Source organism: Acomys russatus, chromosome 7, assembly GCF_903995435.1.
Source record: "Acomys russatus chromosome 7, mAcoRus1.1, whole genome shotgun sequence".
NCBI classification, from domain to species: Eukaryota; Metazoa; Chordata; class Mammalia; order Rodentia; family Muridae; genus Acomys; species Acomys russatus.
Window position 1 is genome coordinate 8,740,535 of NC_067143.1, and position 22,341 is coordinate 8,762,875.

Consider the following 22,341-nt stretch of genomic DNA (forward strand, 5'->3'; position numbering starts at 1 on the left):
GTTTATTCTCCTTTGGAAGCACTGATATGCCTAGGCCTCTGCCCAACCGGGCCAGAAAGCAGCCAACTGCTTCTCACCTGCACATGTCTCCTCACCCTTAGGACTCCAGACCACACTTCTTCCTTATTGGCTGCATTGGAGTTAGTGGCAAGACCAAGTGGGACGTGCTCGATGGGGTGGTTAGACGGCTGTTCAAAGTAAGTGTCTCAAGAAGAAAGGCCCCAGCGTTGGCCTTGGGGAGGGAGGCGAGCCTTCTTTCCAGAACCTGACTCTTTCCCTGGCCTGGTCACTCTTCCTTATCCTTACGTTGCTAGGACCTGTCCCTGGTCCTCCAGGGCACAGAAGGATGATGGGATGTTCAGACTGGTGACTGGCCTTTCTCTGTTGTCTGTCCTTGGCAATGGCTGGCCAGCTAGTAAACGTTATTTCACAGTGGTGTCCCTAGAGTCGTGTTCTGTTCAATATGATTAATGTCTCTGACCTGGGGCTAAAGCCCTTTGGACTGACTGCACATACATGCCTGGCACCCCATACCAATGCTGAAATCTCTGACAGTGACATCCCATCAGTCAAGGATGCCACCATGGTCACACCACTGGATTGAGTATTTGCCATATTAGAAATGGCTAGGGAGTGCCAAAGTGAATCTCAGAGCTCAAGGTGATTTGAAAGAAGCTCCCCCCGCCCCTTCTGTCCCTAAAGCAAACCAATAGCACTAAGTATTAATCATAGCTCCTGAATAAAGCAGGACTTGGGTTAGGGCACCAGCCTGGTGTCACGGACCTGGAGTGGAGCAGAGATATATCTCTGTCATCTGGCCAGACCTGACTAAGCTACCACATTGCTTATGGGTCACATGGCATCACACAAGAGAAATTCAGTTCCTTGTTTCTTTCTTTCTTTCTTGTTTTTTGTTTGTTTGTTTGTTTTGGAATGATTTGTTTTATGTGTCTGAGTATGTTGCCTACATCCATGTCTAGTGTCTGTCCTCAGAGGCCAGAAGAAGGCATCAGATCCTCTAGAACTGGAGTCACAGGTGGTTGTGAGCTGCCATGTGGGTTCAGGGAACTGAACTTGGGTCCTCCGGAAGAGCAGCCAGTGCTCTCTCTGTTTTGTTTTTGTTCTGTCTTTCGTGCAGCCCTCGTTGGGCTGCAACTCACTATGTAGATCAGGCTGGCCTGGACCTTACAGAGATCCACTTGCCTCTGCCTCCCAAGTGCTGGAGTTAGAACCATCCCACACCTGGTCCCAATTTAGTTTTTAGGTTTTTTGTTTTTTGTTTTTTTTTTTTTTACTGAATAGAACATTCCCATCATGGAAACCAGACAGGAAGGACTGGAACAGACCAGTTCTGCCTCCTTGGCTGACACTCAGCAATGTGAGGCGTATGCATATGAGAAAGGCAGCAGTGTGTCCTCTTTGGGTCCCAGTAAATGAGGGAGTGAGACCACTGGGGGCTGTTGCGAAACTGATGTCAGCCGTTCTGTGGTACCGTTCAGCCTAAAACCTAATCACTGACCTTCTGGTTGTTGAACTAGTTTTGTTTTTTCTTTTTTCTTTGCTATGATACCTAACATGAGCAACTAGGGCTGAGAGACTGGCCAGGGGAGATCCTCTGTCCTGTATACACACACACACACACACACAGAGAGAGAGAGAGAGAGAGAGAGAGAGAGAGAGAGAGAGAGAGAGAGAGAGAGAGAGAGAGAGAGAGAGAAGGACACACACAGAGCTGTGCATACATGTGCACGTGCACACATACAAGTGACTTAAGGAAAGAGCGGTTTCTTTCAGGCTCACTGCTTAAGAGATACCATCTGAGCTGGGTGCGGTGGCACCTATAAGCCCAGCACTCAGGAGGCAGAGGCAGACCAATCTCTGTGAATTCAAGGCTAGCCTGGTCTACAAAGCAAATCCAGGACAGCCAAAGCTACACAGAGAAACCCTGTCTTGAAAGACAAACAAATAAAATGAACAGGAAAAAAAGAAAAAAAAAGATACCAACTGTCACGCAGTGAAGGCGTGGTGGCAGGAATGCAAGGTTGCGTTGCACCCATAGTCAGAAGTAGAGATAAGTGATGGTACTCAGCACGCTTTGTCTTTTTTATTCAGTCCAGGACCCAGACCCACACAACCGTCCTGCCATGTTTAAGGTAGCCTAATCCACAAAGTCCCCTGGACATGCCTACTGCTTGTCTCCAGATGACCAGCCATCACAGCCGCTGCCACAGGGGTACTCTGCAAATGAAACCTTTGACTACTTTGAAGCTGCACAGCTGCTCTGCTCTCTCCATCTTTGTTCTGAGTCAACATGGGGGGATGGGAAGACATTTCCTGCCAGTCACTTTTTGTAAATGTCCTAGCACCATTCGTAGACCCCTGTGCCTTTAAGATTCCGGCCAAATTTAGGAAAAGCTGCCTGGCTCTCCGTGCTTGCTTCACCCAGGTTAAATGTTCATGTTCTTGTTGGAGTTTTTTTTTTTTTTTCCTCTCCCTCCTGTCCCACTAAGCAAATAAACCTGTATCTTAAGAGGCCTGGGTTTTGAGGGTATGTCACAGCTTAAATTCAGCTCAGGTGACATCTGAGAAAAAGAGGCCACCTGCCAGTCACCCGGGGAAAATGGAGGTCCCTAGCAGGTTTTAGCCAGCTCTCTAATGGGGGTTTGTGTTTTCTTTTCTCCAGGAGTACATCATCCATGTAGACCCGGTGAGTCAGCTGGGGCTGAATTCAGACAGTGTTCTTGGTTACAGCATCGGTGAGATCAAGCGCAGCAACACCTCGGAGACCCCCGAGCTCCTCCCTTGTGGCTATCTGGTTGGGGAGAACACCACCATCTTGGTGACTGTCAAAGGTAAGTGGCTGCCAGCTGAGGAGTGGTGGCGCTCGCCTTTAATCCTAGCACTTGGGACAGGCAGAGGCAGCTAGGTGGCTGAGTTCAAAGCTAGCCACATCTACAGAGCACATTCCAGAACAGTCAGGGTTACACAGAGAAACTCTGTCTTGAAAAACCCCCAAAGGGGTAAGTGGCTGCTTGAAGAAGCTAAGGCCATCAGGGGCCAAAGTAGGTGTGTTTGCATTGTGCGTGTGGGTGGGTTTGTTGTTATTTCTCCTCACTTTTACCACAACCACCCCTGTTTAAGCACATTGCACCATCAGGAAACAAATTGCTTCAGTTTATTGCTGAAATTAAACATCAAAAGGTCCCATTAGCCTTATGACTGGGTTGATGGGAGACTAATAACTCCTTAATTGACATATTGAAATGGCACTTTACCAAAAACATGAAGGATGCTTGCCAGCCAGCCAGCCTTGGGCATGAGCCCATGCTACAGATGTAGAAACTGATGAACTGTAGGCTACAGGAAAGTTGCCGCAAGCATCTTAATGGTATCGCTCTTGCCCGTGCACCCGAAGCTCCCAAAGGCTTGTCTCCTGGACATGTTAAGTCCCAGAGTTCTATGTGTCCTAGCGTTCCAGTCCTTGTCCCTGTGGACTGATGGTGATCTCATAATGTGAAATGCTTTTAGCATGATTTCAAAAATCCCCATAGTTTTGTTTTTTTCAATGAAAGTGACTTTTGGGGGCTGGAGAGATGGCTCAGAAGTTTAGAACACTGGCTGTTCTTCCAAAGTTCAATTCCTAACAACCACAGGGTAGCTCACAACCATCTATAATGTGATCTGGTGCCCTCTTCTGGCATGCAGGCAGAATACTCAATATATAATAAATAAATAAGTCTAGCTTTAAAAAATACTCAATATATAATAAATAAATAAATCTATCTTTAAAAAATACTCAATATATAATAAATAAATAAATCTATCTTTAAAAAATATTTCTTTTTCTTTTTTTAAAAGAAGTGACTTTTAAAAAAATTAATCTGTTTACATTTCTATCATGGCCCCCTCTTTCCCTCTCTTCCTGGCTCTACCTTCCTTCCTTTCCCTACCCCTCCCGTATTCCTCAGAAAAGCCTCACCACAACCAACCTACCCCAGCACATCAAGTTGCATTGGTACTGAGTGCATTCTTTTGCCCTGTGGCCTGGCAAGGCAGTCCTGTCAGGGGCAAGTGATCAAATAGCAGGCAGGTGACAGAATCCATGTCAGAGACAGCCCCTGTTCCCCTTACTAGGGAACCTACATGAAGCCCGAGCTGCCCATTGGCTATGTCTGTATGGGGGGGCCTCGGTGCAGTCTACACATGGTCCTTGGTTGGTGCATCAGTGTCAGCAAGCCCCTCTGGGTCCTGGTTGGTTGGCTTAGTTGGTCTTCTTGTGGAGCTCCTGTCTCCTCCAGGTGCTTCTATCCTTCCCTCCACTTTTCCACAAGACTCCCTATGCTTTGCCCAATGTTTGGCTATGAGTCTCAGCATTTGTTTCAATCCGCTGCTGGGTGGAGTCTCTCAGAGGACAGCTATGTTAGGCTCCTAATAGCAGAGTATCGTTAACAGTGTCTGGGATTGGCTCTCTCCAATGTGGTGGGTCTCAGGTTGGGCCAGGCATTAGTTAGACATTCCCTCAGTCTCTGCTCTATCTTTAACCCTGCACATCTTGTAGGTAGGGTAAATTCTGGGTCCAAGTTTTTGTGGGTGGGTTGATGTTCCCCTTCCTCCACTAGGAGTCCTTTCTAGCTAGAGGGTATCCTCTTCAGTCTTCATGACCCCTGCTACTCGGAGTCTCAGCTAAGAGTCACCCCATATCCTCCTAGAAATTTACCCTGTCTTAGGTCTCCAGCTTGTCACAGAGATGCTCACCACCCATGGTTTCTCTTCTCTCTGTAGGCCCTCTGCCCTCCTGGCCCCACTCTTCCCAGGTCTGATCTCCACCTTCTTTCTTTCTTTTCTTTTTTTCCTGATCTCCACTTTCATTTCTCTCCGTGCACCCTTTCCTACCTTGTTCCCTCTCTTCAACCACTTCTGCTGTTTTTCTATTTCCCACTTTGAGTGAGATTTAAGCATCCTCCTTTGGGCTTTCCTTGTTACTTATCTTCTTTGGGTCTGTGAGTTGTAGTATGGTTATCCTGTACCATGTGGCTAAAATCCACTTATAAGTATCTCTTTCTAGGTTTTGGGTTACCTCCCTCAGGATGATCTTTTCTAGTTCCTTCCATTTGCTGTAAATCTCATGATTTCCTTGGTATATTTACACACTAGAATACTCTCCATAGTTTTTTTTTTAATAGTTCTAAGCCTGTTTAAAAATCCAAAGTTGTCACCTGAGACCCAAGGCAAACTGTGAGCTACTGTAAAAAGTTAAAAACAAGTTATAGACTTCAAATACAAATGACATAGAATTAGCCTCCCCATATTCTGGAGTGGAGTATGGGGTTTGGACCAAAGAAGAACCAAAACTTAGCACGTTAAAGACCTACTCCTACAGCTGCGTATCAGATATCATCTGGGCTCCATCGGGCTTGGGTAGCCCTGCCCCTCCAGCTTTCCTGGCCCACCCCCTCTCATCAGCTCCATCCATGAAGCTGTCCTTGGTAGATAGCTCATGACCCATGTCTCTCCAGCATTCTAGGGTCCCCATAGCAGCTTCATAGCTTCCCCCTCATAGCTTCATGTGGTAGCGTCTCAGGAATTCTCCTTGTAGAAATTTTGACTCAGCCGTTCGTTGCCTAGCCTCGGCAGCTCTCAAAAGCCATAAAGCAAAGCTTCATGGCTTCATTGATCTTAAATCTTGCATGCCGCAAGACCGGTACAATGTGGACAATGTTGCCAAGTTCTACTGCTGGCTGGGAACAGACCTTTGCCCTGTGAATTGCGGTTGTAGTGGTTTCTTGGTGTCTGAATCTGCAGTCGCTTTCCCAGACAGTTGTTTGTGAATGGGGAAAGCCTTTCTTTTTTTATTTTATTTATTTATTTATTCATTCATTTTTATTTTTTATTTTTGGGGAAAGCCTTTCTATAGTTCCTTTGCTGTTGTTTTGTTGCGGAGCAGGTTTCTTTTTACCACTTATTTTCTGTAAGTACCAACAAACTCCCTTTTCTTATCCTCCTGACCCACCTATTCTTTTTCACTGTATATGAGTGGGGAGCAGTAACCACACCCTAACCTGCCTTGTTCTTCTGCCTTGAAACTTCCTTTACCAAACACATTAGTCCATGCCTTAGGACTTAGGGTCTTATCGCTGTGAAGAGACAGTATGACCACAGCGAGTCTTATAAAGGAAAACATGTAATTGGGTCTGGCAGTTCAGATGTTTAGTTCATTTTCTTCATGGTGGGGAGCATGGTGACATGTACACAGGCATGGCGCTGGAGAAGGAGCTGAGCATTCTGCATCTGGATCCATGAGCAGCAGGAACAGAGAGTGACAATGAGCCTGTCTGAAGCGTTTGTGACCTCAAAGCCTACTCCCAGGGACATATGTCCCCCAACAAGGCCACACCTACTAATCGTGTACCTCCCTCTGGGCCTCTGGGATCATTTTCATTCAGACCAGCACAGTCCATCCCCCAAAACAGACACATAGCCTTGGACTCTACATAGCTGTGGCTATCCTGGAACTCAGAATGAGACCAGGCTGGCCTGGAACTCACAGATGCACCTGGTTCTGTCTCCTGAGTGCTGGGATTAAAGGTGTGTGTCACCATGCCCTGCGGTCCTTCACTTTTTCAGGACATGGGCAGAAGGCAAGCCAGAGTTTCTGCCAGAATGTAGCGAGCATGATCTCTTGGCCTGTTCCTGATGGAGTCAGGCCTCCCCGGACCCCAGACGTCATGAGCCATGCTTTCCTGAGCCATGCTTTCACTATCCACAATTCTCTATGCATTCTCGTTCTCCAAAATCCCACCAGAATGACTCATTCATCTCTGCCTGCACCTTTCTTGGTTTTCCTTTCTATCCTGGAGTTTCAAGCACTTCCCTGCCCCTGCAAACCAGTTCAAGAGGCCTGAGCAAGGAGTAGCAGTATATCACACCACTGGCCGTTCCTAGCACCAGTTTCCTGAGTTTGTTACTTTTCTAGTTTCTGTGACGATATGACTGGCAGTGATAGTGGGGAAGTCACAATCCCACAGCCCACTGGCCGAGCCGAGGATAGGTAAACTCTGACAAAAAGAATCCTGTGATGCACGCTTTTGATTCCGGCACTCGGGAGGCAGGGGCAGGGGCAGGTGGATCGCTATGAGTCCAAGGTCTACAAAGAGAGTCCAGGACAGCCAAGTCTGCACAGGGGAACTCTGTCTCAAAAAACAAACAAACAAACTAAAAGGAATCCTGCCATAGGAGAAGCAGGAGGAGGCACCAGGCACACAGAAACAAGAACTGTGGTAGCAGAAACCCCCAAGGAAAGGAGCCATTTACGACTGGCACTCAAAGTCCATGGCATCACAGGGACCATACATTGTCCCCTCCTTGGGTCACTGTGAACATTTCAGACATCAAGGGGTAAAGCTGATCTGTGTAGAATGAGTGACAAGACGGAGTGGTACTCCAGAGAGCCTGACCTGTGGCTGCCATCAATTTTAGCATTGACAAGGATCAGCTTGAGTTCTATATTACACTGATGAGCACAAAACCCAATCTGATTTTGCCAAAAGGGCCCCATTCGGTGTGGCAGTTCACACTGGTGAGACCGGGAGAAGTCATGACTTGACATACAATGTCTATTGGGACTCTGCACGTGACACATGATGCCTGCAGAGTACAGAGGACAACTCGTAGGAATTGGCTCTCTTTCCATCTCCCTCCCTCTCCCCTCTCCCACCTCTCTCCCACCTTAGTGTGAGTCCCGGGGATTGGACTGAGGATCTCAGGCTTGATGGCAAGTACCTTTACATGCTGAGCCATTTTTCCGGCCCATGAATTTGCATGTTCTAAAGTGAGATCTCTGAAAATTTTATGGCAAACCACCAAAAGGGCTACATGCACATGAAGTGTGCTACTGATTGTTCCCCGATGGCTCGTATTCTTGAGGTGGCGGTCATTATTGAATTTAGACAAGAGTCCCTCCACTATACACCTGGTGAGGCACGTGAGGAATCTTTGTCATAGTCCTTTGGGAGTAGTCGTGGCTTATAGGGGTTACCTTGATTAGGGAAAGGCTAGAAACAAACTCATAAATGCTTTAGGGGTGTTTTTACCCTGAGTGGGAGGAGGGTGCTGTTAGATGTTGCCATCCTTGCACATCTAAGTGCAGATAGCTTGCTTCCTGGCAGGAAGGAGAAGAAGTGGGAAGAGGCAACCTAGATTCATGCAGACATGGGTGTGCAAGACTCAGGCATCAACTGGGATAGACACCACAAGGCTAGTTAATGCTAACAGGCAGATAGATTCCAGAATTGGCGGGGGAGTGGGGGGTGAGCCAAAAACTGGAAGTACTGGTGACCAGGAGGGTGGCTTCCTACAGGAGCAATGTTAGACTCTCAGCCTGGGTGGGCAGGAGTCTTAGGACTGCCAAGAATGGCGGGAGATGATGTTAGGAAGAGGGATGGTCTCAGAGCTGTCGTCCTCGCCCAACTTCAAGCCTTCCCCCATCTCTCTCAAACAGGGCTCTCGGAAAACAGCCTAGACTCTCTGGTGTTTGAGTCCCTGATCCCCAAGCCCATCCTGCAGCGCTACGTCTCTCTGCTGATAGAGCACCGGCGCATCATCCTGTCGGGCCCCAGCGGCACTGGGAAAACCTACCTGGCCAACAGGCTCTCTGAGTACGTGGTACTTCGGGAAGGACGGGAGTTGACAGACGGTGTCATTGCCACCTTTAATGTCGACCACAAGTCCAGCAAGGTAAGGGGTCATCCTGCACCTGTTGCATACGGGCTGTTGTAATACTCCTGATACCACTACTGAGCCCTCCATTCTAGAAAGCCGGGAGAGGAATTCAGAATGGGGCTTGCAGAAAGGAATACTATGAGTCAGATCCTCCCAGCTAGGAGCTCCATCTGGGGCAAGTCAATCCTGTCCGCTTATGACCGTCAGTGATAGCTCCTCCAGACATGTCCAGATCACCAAAATCATATCATGTGCCTACTGGGTGTTATTATTTTTTCCCCCAAATAAAAACCTTTTATGAGTCAACAGTACCACCAGTAACAACGATCAAGGCTGGTTGGCATTCATGATGTCTGTCCCACGAGCAGCAGACTGACCTCACAGAGCCCGTCAAGAACTAGTTGTTTTTGTCTCTGTCTTACAGGGCCGACAACAGCAGCTTTAAGGACATTTGTCACATGCCTGATGCAGCTCAGACTATACTAAGTGTTGGTCCTGGGGCTTAGGTTGAGGTCTCAGAGCCCTGTGCATGGCCAGCTCCATGGCCCCACATAGTGAGCAGTGGGGACTTGTAGATGGAGTCTGACCTGGTTCTGACTGGGGGACTATGGAGGGTTTTTTACAATGTCTTTCGTTGGTTTGTTCATTCATCCATCCTTACATACATACATATATACACACACATACAGTGAAAGCCTGTGATTTCTAGCTCTGTTCAGTGTCGCACAGTACACCTGGGGAATCAAAGGTGACTTGGAATGGGCTCCCTTGCCCTATGAGTTGCCTCATGCACCTGAGAGAATTATATCTCATGCCTCAGTCACTGCTCCCATGGTTGCAGGCCCTGCCTAGATTCCCCTTCAGAGGCTCTGGAAAGCTGTCCTCGCTGCTGTACCATCCTTTCTGTCTTTTCCTGAAGGGTAGCCCTGACCCAGTCTCTAGCCAAGACAACCCTCGAGGTTCAGTGGCAGCGGGTCATTGACAGGTCCCTAGGCACATGCATTCACCTGCCCCTGCTTGCCCTCCTGTTTCAGAGCACCACCCAGCAGCACTTGTGTATGGCTGGGGTCTCTTCTGCTCCAGTGGTTTCTGCAGAGCTAGCCCCTCGGGGGGGGGGGAGGGCAGGGGGCGGAGCTCTGGAGACAGCTAAGGATGAGACAGCTGCATTCAGAAGCCTGCTGGGAAATTAGCATGGTCGCCAAGAAATGATAGCTTCCTAAAGAAGTGCTTGAGTAAGAATTAGAAGCTGGACCTATAGGCTGGGATGTGGGCTCAGTCAGTAAAGAACTGACAACAAAGATCTGAGTTTGATCCCGGGGGGGGGGGGGGGGGGGGGCTGGAGAGATGGCTCAGTGGTTAAGAACACTGCCTGCTCTTCCAAAGGACCCAGGTTCAATTCCCAGCACCCACATGGCAGCTCACGGCTGTCTGTAACTCCAAGATCTGACATCCTCACACCAATGCATATAAATTTAAATTAAATTAAATATTTAAAAAAAAAAAAAAGCACAAGGTGGATGGTACCTAAGCAACAACACCAATGTTTACTCTCTGGCCTGCACTTACACAGAGGGAAAAAAAAAAAGAGAGACCTTGAGCACACATTTTATAAGTGCCAAGAGGAAGGCTTTACCATGCCCACAGCATCCCCGCGGTACCCCACTGATGCCCTGTGACAGATAGGTTCTCAGGTTGTGTCCATGGCGTGACTTCGTAAGGGGGACCTTCTTCCTGCCTTGGCCTTGGTCAGTGAAGGCCCGGAGTGTGTGGGTTTCCCCGACTCCAAGCTCATAATGCTGCGCTCCATAGGAACTGCGCCAGTATCTGTCCAACCTGGCCGACCAGTGCAACAGTGAGAACAATGCCGTGGACATGCCGCTGGTCATCATCCTGGACAACCTGCACCACGTGAGCTCTCTGGGAGAGATCTTCAATGGGCTGCTTAACTGCAAATACCATAAATGGTAAAGGCTAGTTCTCGGGGCGGGGTGGAGGGGATGCGGGGGGTGGGGTGGGGGGGTGGGAAGGGAGGATGAGGTGGAGGGGAGGGGCATGCTGGTGAACCAGGCCAGCATGACAGTGATGTGCTGAATATGCAGCTAGAAGTGGGGTGGGGGGGTTGGGGGTTGTGGGGGGGATGGGAGGGGAGGCAGCCACCCATCCACGGGCAGTTCTCCAGCTCACCCCTGACTCCAAGCTTCTCACCTTGTGCGTCCTGCAGCCCTTACATCATCGGCACGATGAACCAGGCTACCTCTTCCACTCCCAACCTCCAGCTTCATCATAACTTCAGGTAAGATATCCCGCCCCTCGCGCGAGCAGATGGAGAGCACAGAGAAAGGAAGAAAGAAGGGTTGGGCACTCAGCCGCCTCCGAGCGTCTGCTGTGTGCTAGACTTTGTGCAGGGCGTTTTCTCTGGCTCACCTCGCCTCACTCAGTTCTCACAGCGGCCTTACGTAATTCCATTTACCTTTGTGTTTACAATGAACAAAACGGAGGCTCAGGGAACCTGGTGACTTATGAGCCATACACCAGTCAGAACAGAAGCCTGCACTCTGGTCTCTGTGACTCTCAGTCACTGGCCATTGTGCAGCATGAGCCATGGCAGCCCCTACCTTTAAATGGCCCCACTTGGCAGGGTCTGGGGACCTGCCAGTTCTATCTGCTGTGAATCCCTAATGGCTGGGCGCCCCTCCAAGGATAGTCTAGCTCCATGCAAAATGGCGATACTGCTTGCCCTGGCACCACTCAGCACCCTGTACCATGCCCTCAACCCTGCTTGTACCTCCAGGTGGGAGGCAGACCTCATCACCTTAGCCTAGACCCTGAACACATTTTCCCTGGCCACCAAGTAGGCCTCCCTCTAAGATGAACTAAATGCAGCCTCCACCTCAATGAGTGCGCTCACCTTCTGTTCCCACACACTTTGGGTTTTTTGTTTGTTTGTTTCTTTCTTTCTTTATGAGACAGGGTTTCTCTGTGTAGCCTTGGCTGTCCTAGACTTGCCTTGTAGACCAGGCTGGCCTCGAACTCACAGCAATCCGCCTGCCTCTGCCTCCCAAGGGCTGGGATTAAAGGCATGCACCACCATGCCCACCTACACTTTGGGTTTTGAGGCTTGCCATGCTTTCTGGGCACCCTTGTGGTTGAAAGGGCATTCCTTGACTCTCCTAGGTGGGTGCTTTGTGCCAACCACACAGAGCCTGTGAAAGGTTTCCTCGGCCGCTTCCTGAGGCGGAAGCTCATGGAAACGGAGATCAGTGGGCGGGTGCGCAACACAGAGCTAGTGAAAATCATCAACTGGATCCCCAAGGTCTGGCATCACCTCAACCGCTTCCTGGAGGCCCACAGCTCCTCGGATGTCACCATCGGTAGGTGGGAGGCCAGGCACGCTGGGGCAAGTGGCTGGATAGAAGGAATGGGTAGTAATCTCCAGAGAACCCTGGCTCCCTCAAGGATTATCCTCTGGGTCCTGGCTAGGACAGTACTCAGCAGAGATGTCACACTGTCCTCAGAGATAGATCAAGAAGGGAAGAGGGATACCTCAAGCCATCAGTCCCACCACTGCTTAGAGAAAGCGGTATCCCTCCAGTGAGAAAAGCTTAGACTAGGAAGTTTCCTGACACCAGCCTACAGCAATTCAGTCATGACATGTCTCACTGTGGCCCCCAGGTCCCCGGCTCTTCCTGTCATGTCCCATCGACGTGGATGGCTCCAGAGTGTGGTTCACTGACCTGTGGAACTACTCCATCATCCCCTACCTCCTGGAAGCTGTCAGAGAAGGACTCCAGGTGAGATGCATGCTCCTTTTGGCTTCCTCAGACTTTAAGCGTCCATGCTAGGGACCCTATGTGGCCCTCAGTGTGGCACAGGATTCATAAGTCTTAGCTCAGCTGCTTATTAGTGGGGTGATGCCAGACAGAGCATCTCACTATAGAGAAGATAATAGCATCATTCTGCCACAAGGAGTTGTAAGGATTAAGCAAAACCATGGCCATCAAGCCTCCAGCTCAGGGACGTATATGAAACGAAACCAGATGCAGGCATAGAACCCCATAATTTGCTCATCTCTCTTATGTGTTTCAAGTCTTGGGTTAGACCTAAGATCTGGGCAGATCTTATTGCTTTCTCTTTTTTTTGAGACAGGGTTTCTCTGTAGCCTTGGCTGTTCTTATAGACCAGGCTATCCTCAAACCCACAGAGATCCACCTGTGTCTGCCTGCTTGAGTGCTGGGATTACAGGCATGCCCCACAGCGTCCAGCTTTGTTATCATTTTTCAGGAGGAGAAAACTGAGGCCCAAAGATTATACAAACAAAGGCAGAATTCCACTAGGCAGAATGATGTACTCCTAAAATCCTCTGCTTGGGAAGTTGAGAGAGGTAGGTCGTGTGTTCAAGGCTGCACTGGTAGAGTACTTACTCAGCACAAGTAAGACCCTGGCTTCTCTCTGAGGCACATCGGAGCTCAGAGGATCTGGAGTTTGAATCCTTACCTTCTAAACTTCATCCTAGATGCTTAGGCCTCTAGCCTACCTGACTTCAGGACTCTTCACAGGTAGCTCTGGGACTTTTCTGGCTGCACATCCCTCCTGTTCAGCATCTGGAGCATCTACTACTGACACTCAGCTTAGAAGTTACTAAGGGTATATCTCTTCATTGCAGCTTGGCATGCTTTGGTGGTTACCTGGAGGAACTCCTGCTGCTCCTGTGCCCACCTCATCCTTGAAGTCTCCCACTTGTGTTCTCTTTGCCCCAACTTGACTTTCTGATAAAGGAAAGGGAATGACTTCAGTCAGGTAGAAGATGTCAGAAGCTGCTGAGCAAAGATCTCCAAGCTGACACAGAGCATTCTTTTTTTTTTTTTTTTTTTTGGGTTCGAGTTTTGAGACAGAATTTCTCTGAGTAGCCTTGGCTGCCTTGGACTTGCTATGTAGACCAGGCTGGCCCCGAACTCACATCGATCCGCCTGCCTCTGCCTCCCGAGTGCCACCACCGCCCAGCTGCACCACTATTCTTGAGCTGGCCTCTTGGCCCCCAGTGGCTGGCGGTACCAAGGCCCCTCCCATGTGGAGCTGAACTGAAAGGGAGACTTCAGGCATAGCTTGGGATGACACCTTGCACTTGCTTCTGCTCGGGGAGCCATTGCACGAGGGACATCACTTCTTCCCACCAAGAGCAAGGCCACAGGTGGGAGGAGCTTCAGAGTGGGGCAAGCAGATGTGCCACCATGGCATCTTAGAGGTCCTCTGAAGGACCTGTCTTCAGTGAGGAAGCAGTGAAGGGAGACGGCTGAGTCAGGATTACCTGTCCCAAATCTCCGAGCTCTGCCTTGTGAGTGAGTTCAGGAGGCAGTTCTGGAGGCCGCTGCTTCCTAAGGAATTGCCGTGTTCTCCTTGCCAGGGTTTAGGTGAAAGTTTGAGGTTCAGGAGGCCTTGCCATCTGCCAGGCATCGCACCCCTGACACCCCCGCAGCCCTGTGAGTATACAGGAGAGGAAACCAAGGCCAGCCAAAGCTTGAACCTTATCCCAGCTCCCTCAGCAGACTATAATGACTGAGTGACCATAATGGCAGCTACAGCTACCCTTGTGATGCTGAGGCCGTCCCAGGCTCTCCTAAGACTCACAAGGAGACTGTTGTAGGTAGCCAGGGAACAAAGTATTGGTTGAGTTTGGATGAGTTTTTGTTGTTGTTTTAAAAACGATATCTCCTATAGCCCAAGCTGGCCTTGAAGCCCTGATCTTCCTGCCTCAGACTCCGGCATGTAAGGATTGTAGACATGGGCTACCACACTTGGCAGTGTGTTTGTTTGTTTTGCTTTTTTTGTTTTGTTGTGGTTATTTGATACCGGGTCTCCCTATCTTGAACTCACAGAGATCTGCCTGCCTCTGCCTCTGAGTGCTGGCATTAAAGGTGTGCACTGCTATGCCTTGTTTAGTGTTAGATTTTATGGCAGAGTTCTGCATGTGATTTCATTTGATAAGAGAAGCTATTTTTAAGATTTATTTATTTATTTACCATGTATACAGTGTTCTGCCTACTTGTACTCCTGCATGCCAGAAGAGGGCAACAGATCTCATTATAGATGGTTGTGAGCCACCGAGTGGTTCCTGGGAATTGAACTCAGGACCTCTGGAAGAGCAGTCAGTGCTCTTACCCTCTGAGCCATCTCTCCAGACCAAGAGAAGCTATTTTTTAAAGAAAACAAACAAACTCATTTCCACTCCCCTCTCTCCTATGGCTTCCTCTGAGGGCAAGCTCAGTGTGTACCATGCACTGTCTGGGGTCCCTCGCTCCTCACCTCACCCTGCGCAGTGGCCATCAGGAGAGCACACTGCTGTTCAGAGCATGTGTGCCTTTCCTTGGCCAACGCTATGAGCCGAGAAGAGGTGGAGACCCAAGAATAGGTTCCAAAGGGGGTGTCGCATATAATGAGTTAGGAACAGGGCTGCCATGGGGGGGACTGGATAAGAACACAGGACGGCCTTTCTGCTGATGTCAGCCTTTACCATCAGATTCAGGCAATCCTTGCCTAGGGGAAATACAGCATCGCCCCCTAGTGGATAAAGCGCAGTTCAGCATGTTCAGGCTGTAGTGTCTTTTCTGTAGTGGGGTGTATGTGTATGTGTGTTAAGCACGTATATGTGTACGTGTAAGTAAATGCCTAGAAGTGCTTCCTAAATGTGCCTGTTAGTCCTGCCATGCATATCCAAGAGCCCTGTGCTTTCCATAGGGTCAGAAGTCTCACAGCCCAAATGTTAGTTTCCAGTGTCTTGGCTTCTGTTGTCCCATCACCTAGCATTCTTACTGACCAAGTAGGACAATAGCTTTCCTCTCCAGCCCTGGGGAAAGTGAAGGTCTGCCTGCCCAGCTGTCCCTCCACTGCCCTCCAGAGTCTGCAGTAGAGCCCGGATGCATTGCATCACTTCCTTTGCTTGTGTCCAACTGACTCATGGCCACCTGGCCTTGACCATGCCCTGTGGAATGTAGGAAGGCTTGTAAAGGTGTTTTCTGTTCTTACAGCTAATGTTTGCTGTACCTACGTACACTTACCTTATGACTCGGTCCACAGTCCTGTTCCATTTCGTCATCAGAAACACTTGCCAAAGTGTCTGGTGTCTGCAGGGTGGAGCAGTTCAGAAGACCTGCTATTGGGGTGGACTGGTGATGGCAGGGACAGGACAGGATCAGTGGAGGGACACTCAAGAGACCTTTTCTCAGTTACCAAGGCCCCCTGACACCCCGGGTAGTCTCCCATGCTAGCTTTGGCCTTCTCGTCCATAAATGGGGAAATGTGATCTATGGGACAGTTTTAGTGGTCTGGTTCTAGAAACCCAGATGTGGGGGCTAAAAATCAAGAAGAGCAAGTGTGGACAAACCACCGGGCCTCGGAAGTGCTGGGGGCTTGCTTAGCCTCAGCATTAGTGGTTCCAAAGCCTTGATGGTCTCCTCAGAGAGGCAGTCTTGTTCCCTCAGAAGGCCTGGGAGGGAGAGGCTTCTCGTCTCAATCGTCTCCCTCAGCTGTAACTATCCCCAGCTGCTTCTGTGTCCTCTGCAGAGGGGCTCACACCTGCCTCTTCCTCGATTCCTTCCTGTTCACACTTGATTGCTTTAGGCTGCGGGACGGAGTTCAAGGACTAAGATTGCCCCAGATGGAGGGAGCTGCAGCAAAACAAAACTAGGCTAGAGGCTTAGATTGGCGTGTGGGGAGACAGGGAGCTGGCACCTGAGTAGATGATGTCATAGGAGGGGCTGGAGTCAAGTGAAGGAGGAAGCCACTGATACAGAGAGGTGGACTTATTTCAGGTGTGGTAGGGTGGGCGCATCCTGGGTGGAAATCTGATTCTAAGACCTGGAGTGACTCTGGTGACACAAGGAGAGGGGAGCCACCGGCGAGAGTGGGTGAGCCGGTTGGCATGCTTCTGGAGTCTGCTGGGCAGGCCGCTTTCAGGCTCCAGGTCTGCCCGAGTCACATGGTTTTGTTGGTTCAGAGAGGTTCCCATGGGTGAGGTGAGAGGAAAAAGCCCAGAGGAGGAAGCCCGAGCCCTGGGTTTGAATCCAGCTCTGCCTTCCGACTTTTCACATTGACACTGCCGTTAGGTTCTGGATCCTTCTAGCTGAGAGCCTGTGACTTGGAAAGGTGGAGTTCTGTCAGGCTAGAGCTGGGCCCACTTATGTTCAGGTCCCAGTAGCATCTGCCTCTGCCTTTCCACTGCAGCTTTCTAAGAGAGTGGACACACGGGCACACACACGCACGCACACACGTACACACACACATGCACATACACATACGCACACTCATGCACACACACATACACACACGCACACACACACACAGAGGGAGGTGGTGTCTGGAATGTTCCATCTACGTACCCTGAAGTTACTGTAGAAATACCTTTTTATAGCCCAGACAGCCCCGCCCTGCCTTGCCCTGTCTGTGAGCATGCCCTATCACGTCTGCTTTGATGCCAGTGGCCAGTGAGTAGCACACCTGATCTGTGATGGCTCTTTTCCTTCCTGGGGCTGCCCCCCGCCCCCGCCATCTGTCAACTATGGGAGTGATGCTTCTATTAGGACACTGTACTGTTTCCTCCTCAGCACCTGGCACCCAGAACGCTGTCAGGCGTGGCCTGCAAAGAAAACAGCCACATTAGACCTAGCAGCATAGTGGTTAAGAGCCTCACTGCAAGAAGTGACCCAGCCTAGGGTTCCATTCTTTGAAGAATATGTATACTTCACAGGGCTGTCAGGAACTGTCCTTAAAATTATTGCAGGGTCAGGGCCTCGGGGCTTGAGAAAAGAAACCAGAGCAGGATATTTTGGCCTATGAAACTAAATAATGATACAGTTTGCTCTTTGGGCAATAAATTGGTTACCATGGTGGACAAGTCTGAAACTCCTGAACCAGCAAAGGCCTCATCTCTCAGTTGCCCGAGCACAGTGTCTTCTTCTAGTGTTGTGCTTAACAAGGGAACCCACAAAAACACCCTGAGAGTCAGACACACTTGAAAATGAGGGTTCAGAGGCCAGGGAGATGGGCTCAGCTGTTCAAATGCTTGTCACAGAAGCAGCAAGGAAGAGGACCACGTTCAGACCCTCAGAAGCCAATTCCCAATGGATGTGGTGACTCACTTGTAACTCCATGCTCAGAAGGCAGAAATGGGATGCTCAGAGAAACCAACGGGTAGACCAGCTGAGTTATGCAGCTCTGAGCTCAGCCGAGCATCTGCCTCAATGACAGCAGTGTGCAAGGCAATGAGCAAGATTTCTAACATTGACCTTGGGCCTTCTCATGCACACTTGCACGCATGTGGATACACACACACACACACAGCGGTTCATTTCTTCAGGCCCATTGCTGACTCCTTCCTTGACATATTGCTGCCCAGAACCCAGTCTGGGCCAGAGGCCCTGTCCGAGTAGGCTTGCCCAGTGAAATTCTAGAGGTAGCTTGTGAAGGTTAATAGAGACTGGCACTTTCTAACCCAACCCTCAGCGGGCTCATGGTGGAAGTGTGAAATTGGCCATGGTAGAAATAGTCACACCCATCAGATGGTTGCTTCGCTCCCCGGAGGTAGTTCATCAAGTTGAACCAGCAATGCCAAGAGGCCAGCGCTTTGCACAGTGAGTTTGCAGTAGTGCTGAGAGTGAGCCCAAGCCGCTGAGACCCCAGAGCCTGCCACCATAGCCTCTAGTCCCCCATTCAGGATACTATTTGAGCCATAACGCTGGTTTAAGCGGTTTTTCATCAAGCTACAAAAGCGGGGCCACATGAGAGTCTCAGACTGTGCCCTTCCTGTCTCTTTACAGCTCTATGGAAGGCGTGCACCCTGGGAGGACCCCGCCAAGTGGGTAATGGACACCTACCCGTGGGCTGCCAGCCCACAGCAGCATGAGTGGCCTCCGCTCCTGCAGCTACGACCTGAGGACGTGGGGTTTGATGGCTACTCCCTGCCTCGGGAGGGCCCGACAAGCAAACAGGTGCCCCCCAGTGATGCTGAAGGAGACCCGCTGGTGAGTTGACAGCACTTAGTGACTGAAGTCATGGCCTGGGTGTGAGGCAAAGCTCTGTGGGAATAGGGCATGACAAAGCCTTGCTGTGGAGGGCTGGACTCACCCACTAATGGCGGTGATTTTCTCCAGTATCTTCTTCCATGGTGTTAATTTTTTTTATTAAGACCTTTAGCTCCGTCCCCCCTCCATGCCCCTTGAAGTTTTTCTGGTATAAGGTTTAAAGTTTGATTTTTTTTTTTTTTTCTACCCCATTTGAATGTCTTTACACATGTTCTCTTCCCCACTGTGTGTCCTCTTTTGAAATGCCACCACTGTATATTGTCCTATAGAGCAAGGGAACACAAGGGCATGCTAAAGACTTGGCACCAAAGCCAGACAATGAGAGATTGGTAAGAGCAGGAGACACGGGAAGAAGACTGACAGCCCTAACCCAGCTCTCCTGGCTAGTGAGAGAAGACCGAGCCAAGGTTTGCTAGGAGAATCACATCCCCACCCCATTAAATAAATAAATAAATAAATAAATAAATAAAGGAAGGAAGGAAGAAAGGAGAGAAGGAGTATAGACCCTGGGTAGCAATGATAAGGCCCCAATCACTTCAATAATTCTCTACCAATACAAGACTTGTCCATAGTCATCCTGTTAAGTTATATTGCACTCATCAAAAAGACATAAAATGAGGTAGCAAATGTGCCCAAGGCCCTATGTGTATATGACTGTCGTCCTGTCCGAAACGCACTCTAACTTCCATGGCTGCTACAACAAAAGCCCAGCAAAGAGCACTGCTTGCATCATTCCTTAATGGGAAAGAGTGCTCTCAAGAAGGACAGCCAAAGCAGCTCGTTCCAGCCCTCAGCCCTCGTGGTGAGCCAGTGTACCAAATAAACACCAGCACGTGACCTGGGCTGTCCGAGTCCCACCAGTAGGTGCCTTGGCACAGCCACACTATTGAGGCTGTGAATAGGAGCTGCTTAGAAGAATTCAATGCTGCGAGTCTGCCCGTGGCCTGAAGGTCATGGCCAAGGTCACAGGGGTCTTACTGAAGTCAAGCAAGCTCATCATGTCATGTCTTACGTAAAAGTGGGACTTGGGGAATCGTGTAGTGTAAAGCGTTTGGATCAAACTTGGAAAGTGTACGGCCCTCTCAGAATAAACCCAGACCCCCCCAAGGGGGGTTATGCTGCCACAAACACCCCTGTACCAATCAGATGCCTGGCATATCTCTCTCTGCCTAAGGTCACGGGGCGCTCTTGTAGTAGCTCTCTTCCTTACTGATGGCTCCCCCATGAGAACGAGTCCTTCCTTTTAGCTGAACTGACTAGCTTTTACCTCAGAACCGTACACTATGGGCGCTGAGGGTGTCCGGTAAGCCAACAAACACTCTTACTGCTGAGGACTGGCCGCTGTATCTGTGTCTTCTCAGCCTCACCTCTTCCTCAGTTCTGATGCTGCACATACAGTAGCTGATGGGTGAGGGAGGGGAGACCAGCCTGGTTCCCCAAGGGAGATTCTGCCCAGCATCTGGAGGGCAACTGGCTTCATAGTCTGCTATGGCAGCCTTCTCCTTAGCCCAGAGAGGCCCTCCCTCCTGACTTACTTCCTATATGAAATACAAAATGCAGTCTATAATTATAAGTAAAAATCAAAGATATTTCTCGCTGTCCCTCTCTGTTCCCACAATATGGCCAGTACAGAATATGCAGCCACAGGAGGTTAGGAACAAAGTCTTCCTTCTGCCTGAGGTGAAGGTGACAGGCAACAGCTCACACTCCTAAAGCTCGCTCGGCCCCAGGTGGCCTGTTCCTGAGTGGTCGGCACACCCTTTCCTTTGCTTGCCAAGAGATAAGCCCTTTGTCCGGTCCATGCATGGAGGCTTGGGTGCTTTCGTGTTTGACGTGGTGCAGACTGTTTGCCCTGAAGCTTCACTCCTGGCAAACTGCTCCTCCCCTTCCTGAAGCCCCCGTGCCTCAGATGTCAAACCCCCGGGTTCCACAAGCAACAGCTGTGGCATGGCATTGGTAGGGCTTTGTGACTCAACCCACACCTCAACGTGATGGGCGGGAACTACCAATACTTATATTTGGCCAGTAAGGAAATGCCACCAGAAAGGACTAAGCAACCTCGCAAGCTCATACAGCTGGTAAGTCAGAAAGCTGGCATCTGAACCCTCTACTGTGCCCCTGTCCACAGCCTTTTCCTGAGAGCTGTGAGCCTGGGGTGAGTCTGGAAGAGGTGGCAGGAACTCCAAAGAGGCCAGGGTGGGCTTCCCAGCAAACGGACGGGCACTCTCACCTCTCTGCTCTCCCCACAGATGAACATGTTGATGAGGTTGCAGGAGGCAGCCAACTACTCCAGTCCCCAGAGCTATGACAGTGACTCCAACAGCAACAGCCATCATGACGACATCCTGGACTCGTCACTGGAGTCCACTCTGTGACTGAGGTCCCCACTTCTCCTCACTCCATCCCACCCGCATCCTCCATTTCATACTGAAGATGACTTCCTGAGCCAGCCCTGGCTGCCACAGCCTTGAAGCCAGGGCAGAGTGGCAGGAACGAGACACCCTCATCCCTTGCACTCTGCCCTTGCAGGAGCAGCCCAGGACCACCTCCTCCCACGGTGACAACTGTACCAGCCTCTGTTCTACTCTCATCCTCGGCTTGCCTTGTTGCTGTGACCTCCGTGAGACGCCGAAGATACTTCATGGGAAAGGATCCTCACCATTAAAATATAAGGATATTAAATGAAATTTAAAATGATAATAATAATAAGATTCCACTTGGTGCCCTGTAACCCAACAGCAACCCTCCACAAGCTACCCCCAGAAAGAAAAGACTAAACACAACTGGGAAACACAGACAGCAGGGCTTCCCTCAGCACAGACCCACCAGCGTGGGTCTGGCCACCAGCACCCCAGAGCCATGCCGCCCACCCTCCGTGGAAGAATTGGTGCTAATGAGGGCGCTCGCTTGGAGCGCCACCCAGGGACACCAATACACCATACAGTCTCTGTTTTCCACATGGTGCTCTCCTTCCCCGAGAGGTATTTTTGTCTATTCCAGGACACCCCTTACCCCCTCTTTCAGTCCATCAGCCCCAATTACCCAAGAGAGCAAGTGAAGAGGTGAGAATGTGAGTGAGCGGATGGGGCTAGCAACATAGGAAAGCGCGCCTGTTTCCTTCGTCTGTCTAAATGGTCAGGTTTTTGTCCGAGAACACTGTGTACTGTGCGAGTGGTTCTTTGGAGAACTATCGGCCCCTGCCTGTGTCTGCCTTTTCTACCTGGTTGATTGTGCAGGTTCCCTCCTCCCCTCCCCGCCCCCCACCTTGACCAGAATTAGTCCTCTGGTGAAAAGAAGAACTAAGTAGAGTTGAGTTTGTCCCCTCCTCAGCTTGGGTTTTCAGTGTCTATTGTCACAGGTCTGTGCCCTCTACACCTCCTATTGGGGCTGTGGGCATTTGTATCCTTGCAGATGGACGAAGACCAGGTCTCCTCTTGTGGGTAAGCCATGGACCTCGCCTTTCCTTCTTGTATCTGAGGGCTGAGAACCCCAGTTCATCACCTCAGGCATCCCAGACCCCAGCTGCAGGAGGAGTTGATGCTCCCCTCTC

The 22,341-nt window shown here is 50.1% G+C and overlaps 1 protein-coding gene across 2 annotated transcripts in view; it reads left to right on the forward strand.

Moving 5' to 3' along the window:
- Nav2 (neuron navigator 2) overlaps positions 1-21,460 on the forward strand; it is a 363,149-nt gene extending 341,689 nt beyond the window's left edge. For both annotated transcript variants that reach the window (XM_051148610.1, XM_051148608.1), the window contains 9 exons: positions 102-197; positions 2,684-2,852; positions 8,498-8,733; positions 10,528-10,682; positions 10,940-11,011; positions 11,893-12,089; positions 12,391-12,509; positions 18,528-18,731; positions 21,041-21,460. In XM_051148610.1, the coding sequence (XP_051004567.1) occupies positions 102-197; positions 2,684-2,852; positions 8,498-8,733; positions 10,528-10,682; positions 10,940-11,011; positions 11,893-12,089; positions 12,391-12,509; positions 18,528-18,731; positions 21,041-21,166 (1,374 nt within the window). In that variant the 3' untranslated portion in view covers positions 21,167-21,460. The remainder of the gene's footprint in view (positions 1-101; positions 198-2,683; positions 2,853-8,497; positions 8,734-10,527; positions 10,683-10,939; positions 11,012-11,892; positions 12,090-12,390; positions 12,510-18,527; positions 18,732-21,040) is intronic.
- The last annotated feature ends 881 nt before the right edge of the window (positions 21,461-22,341 follow it).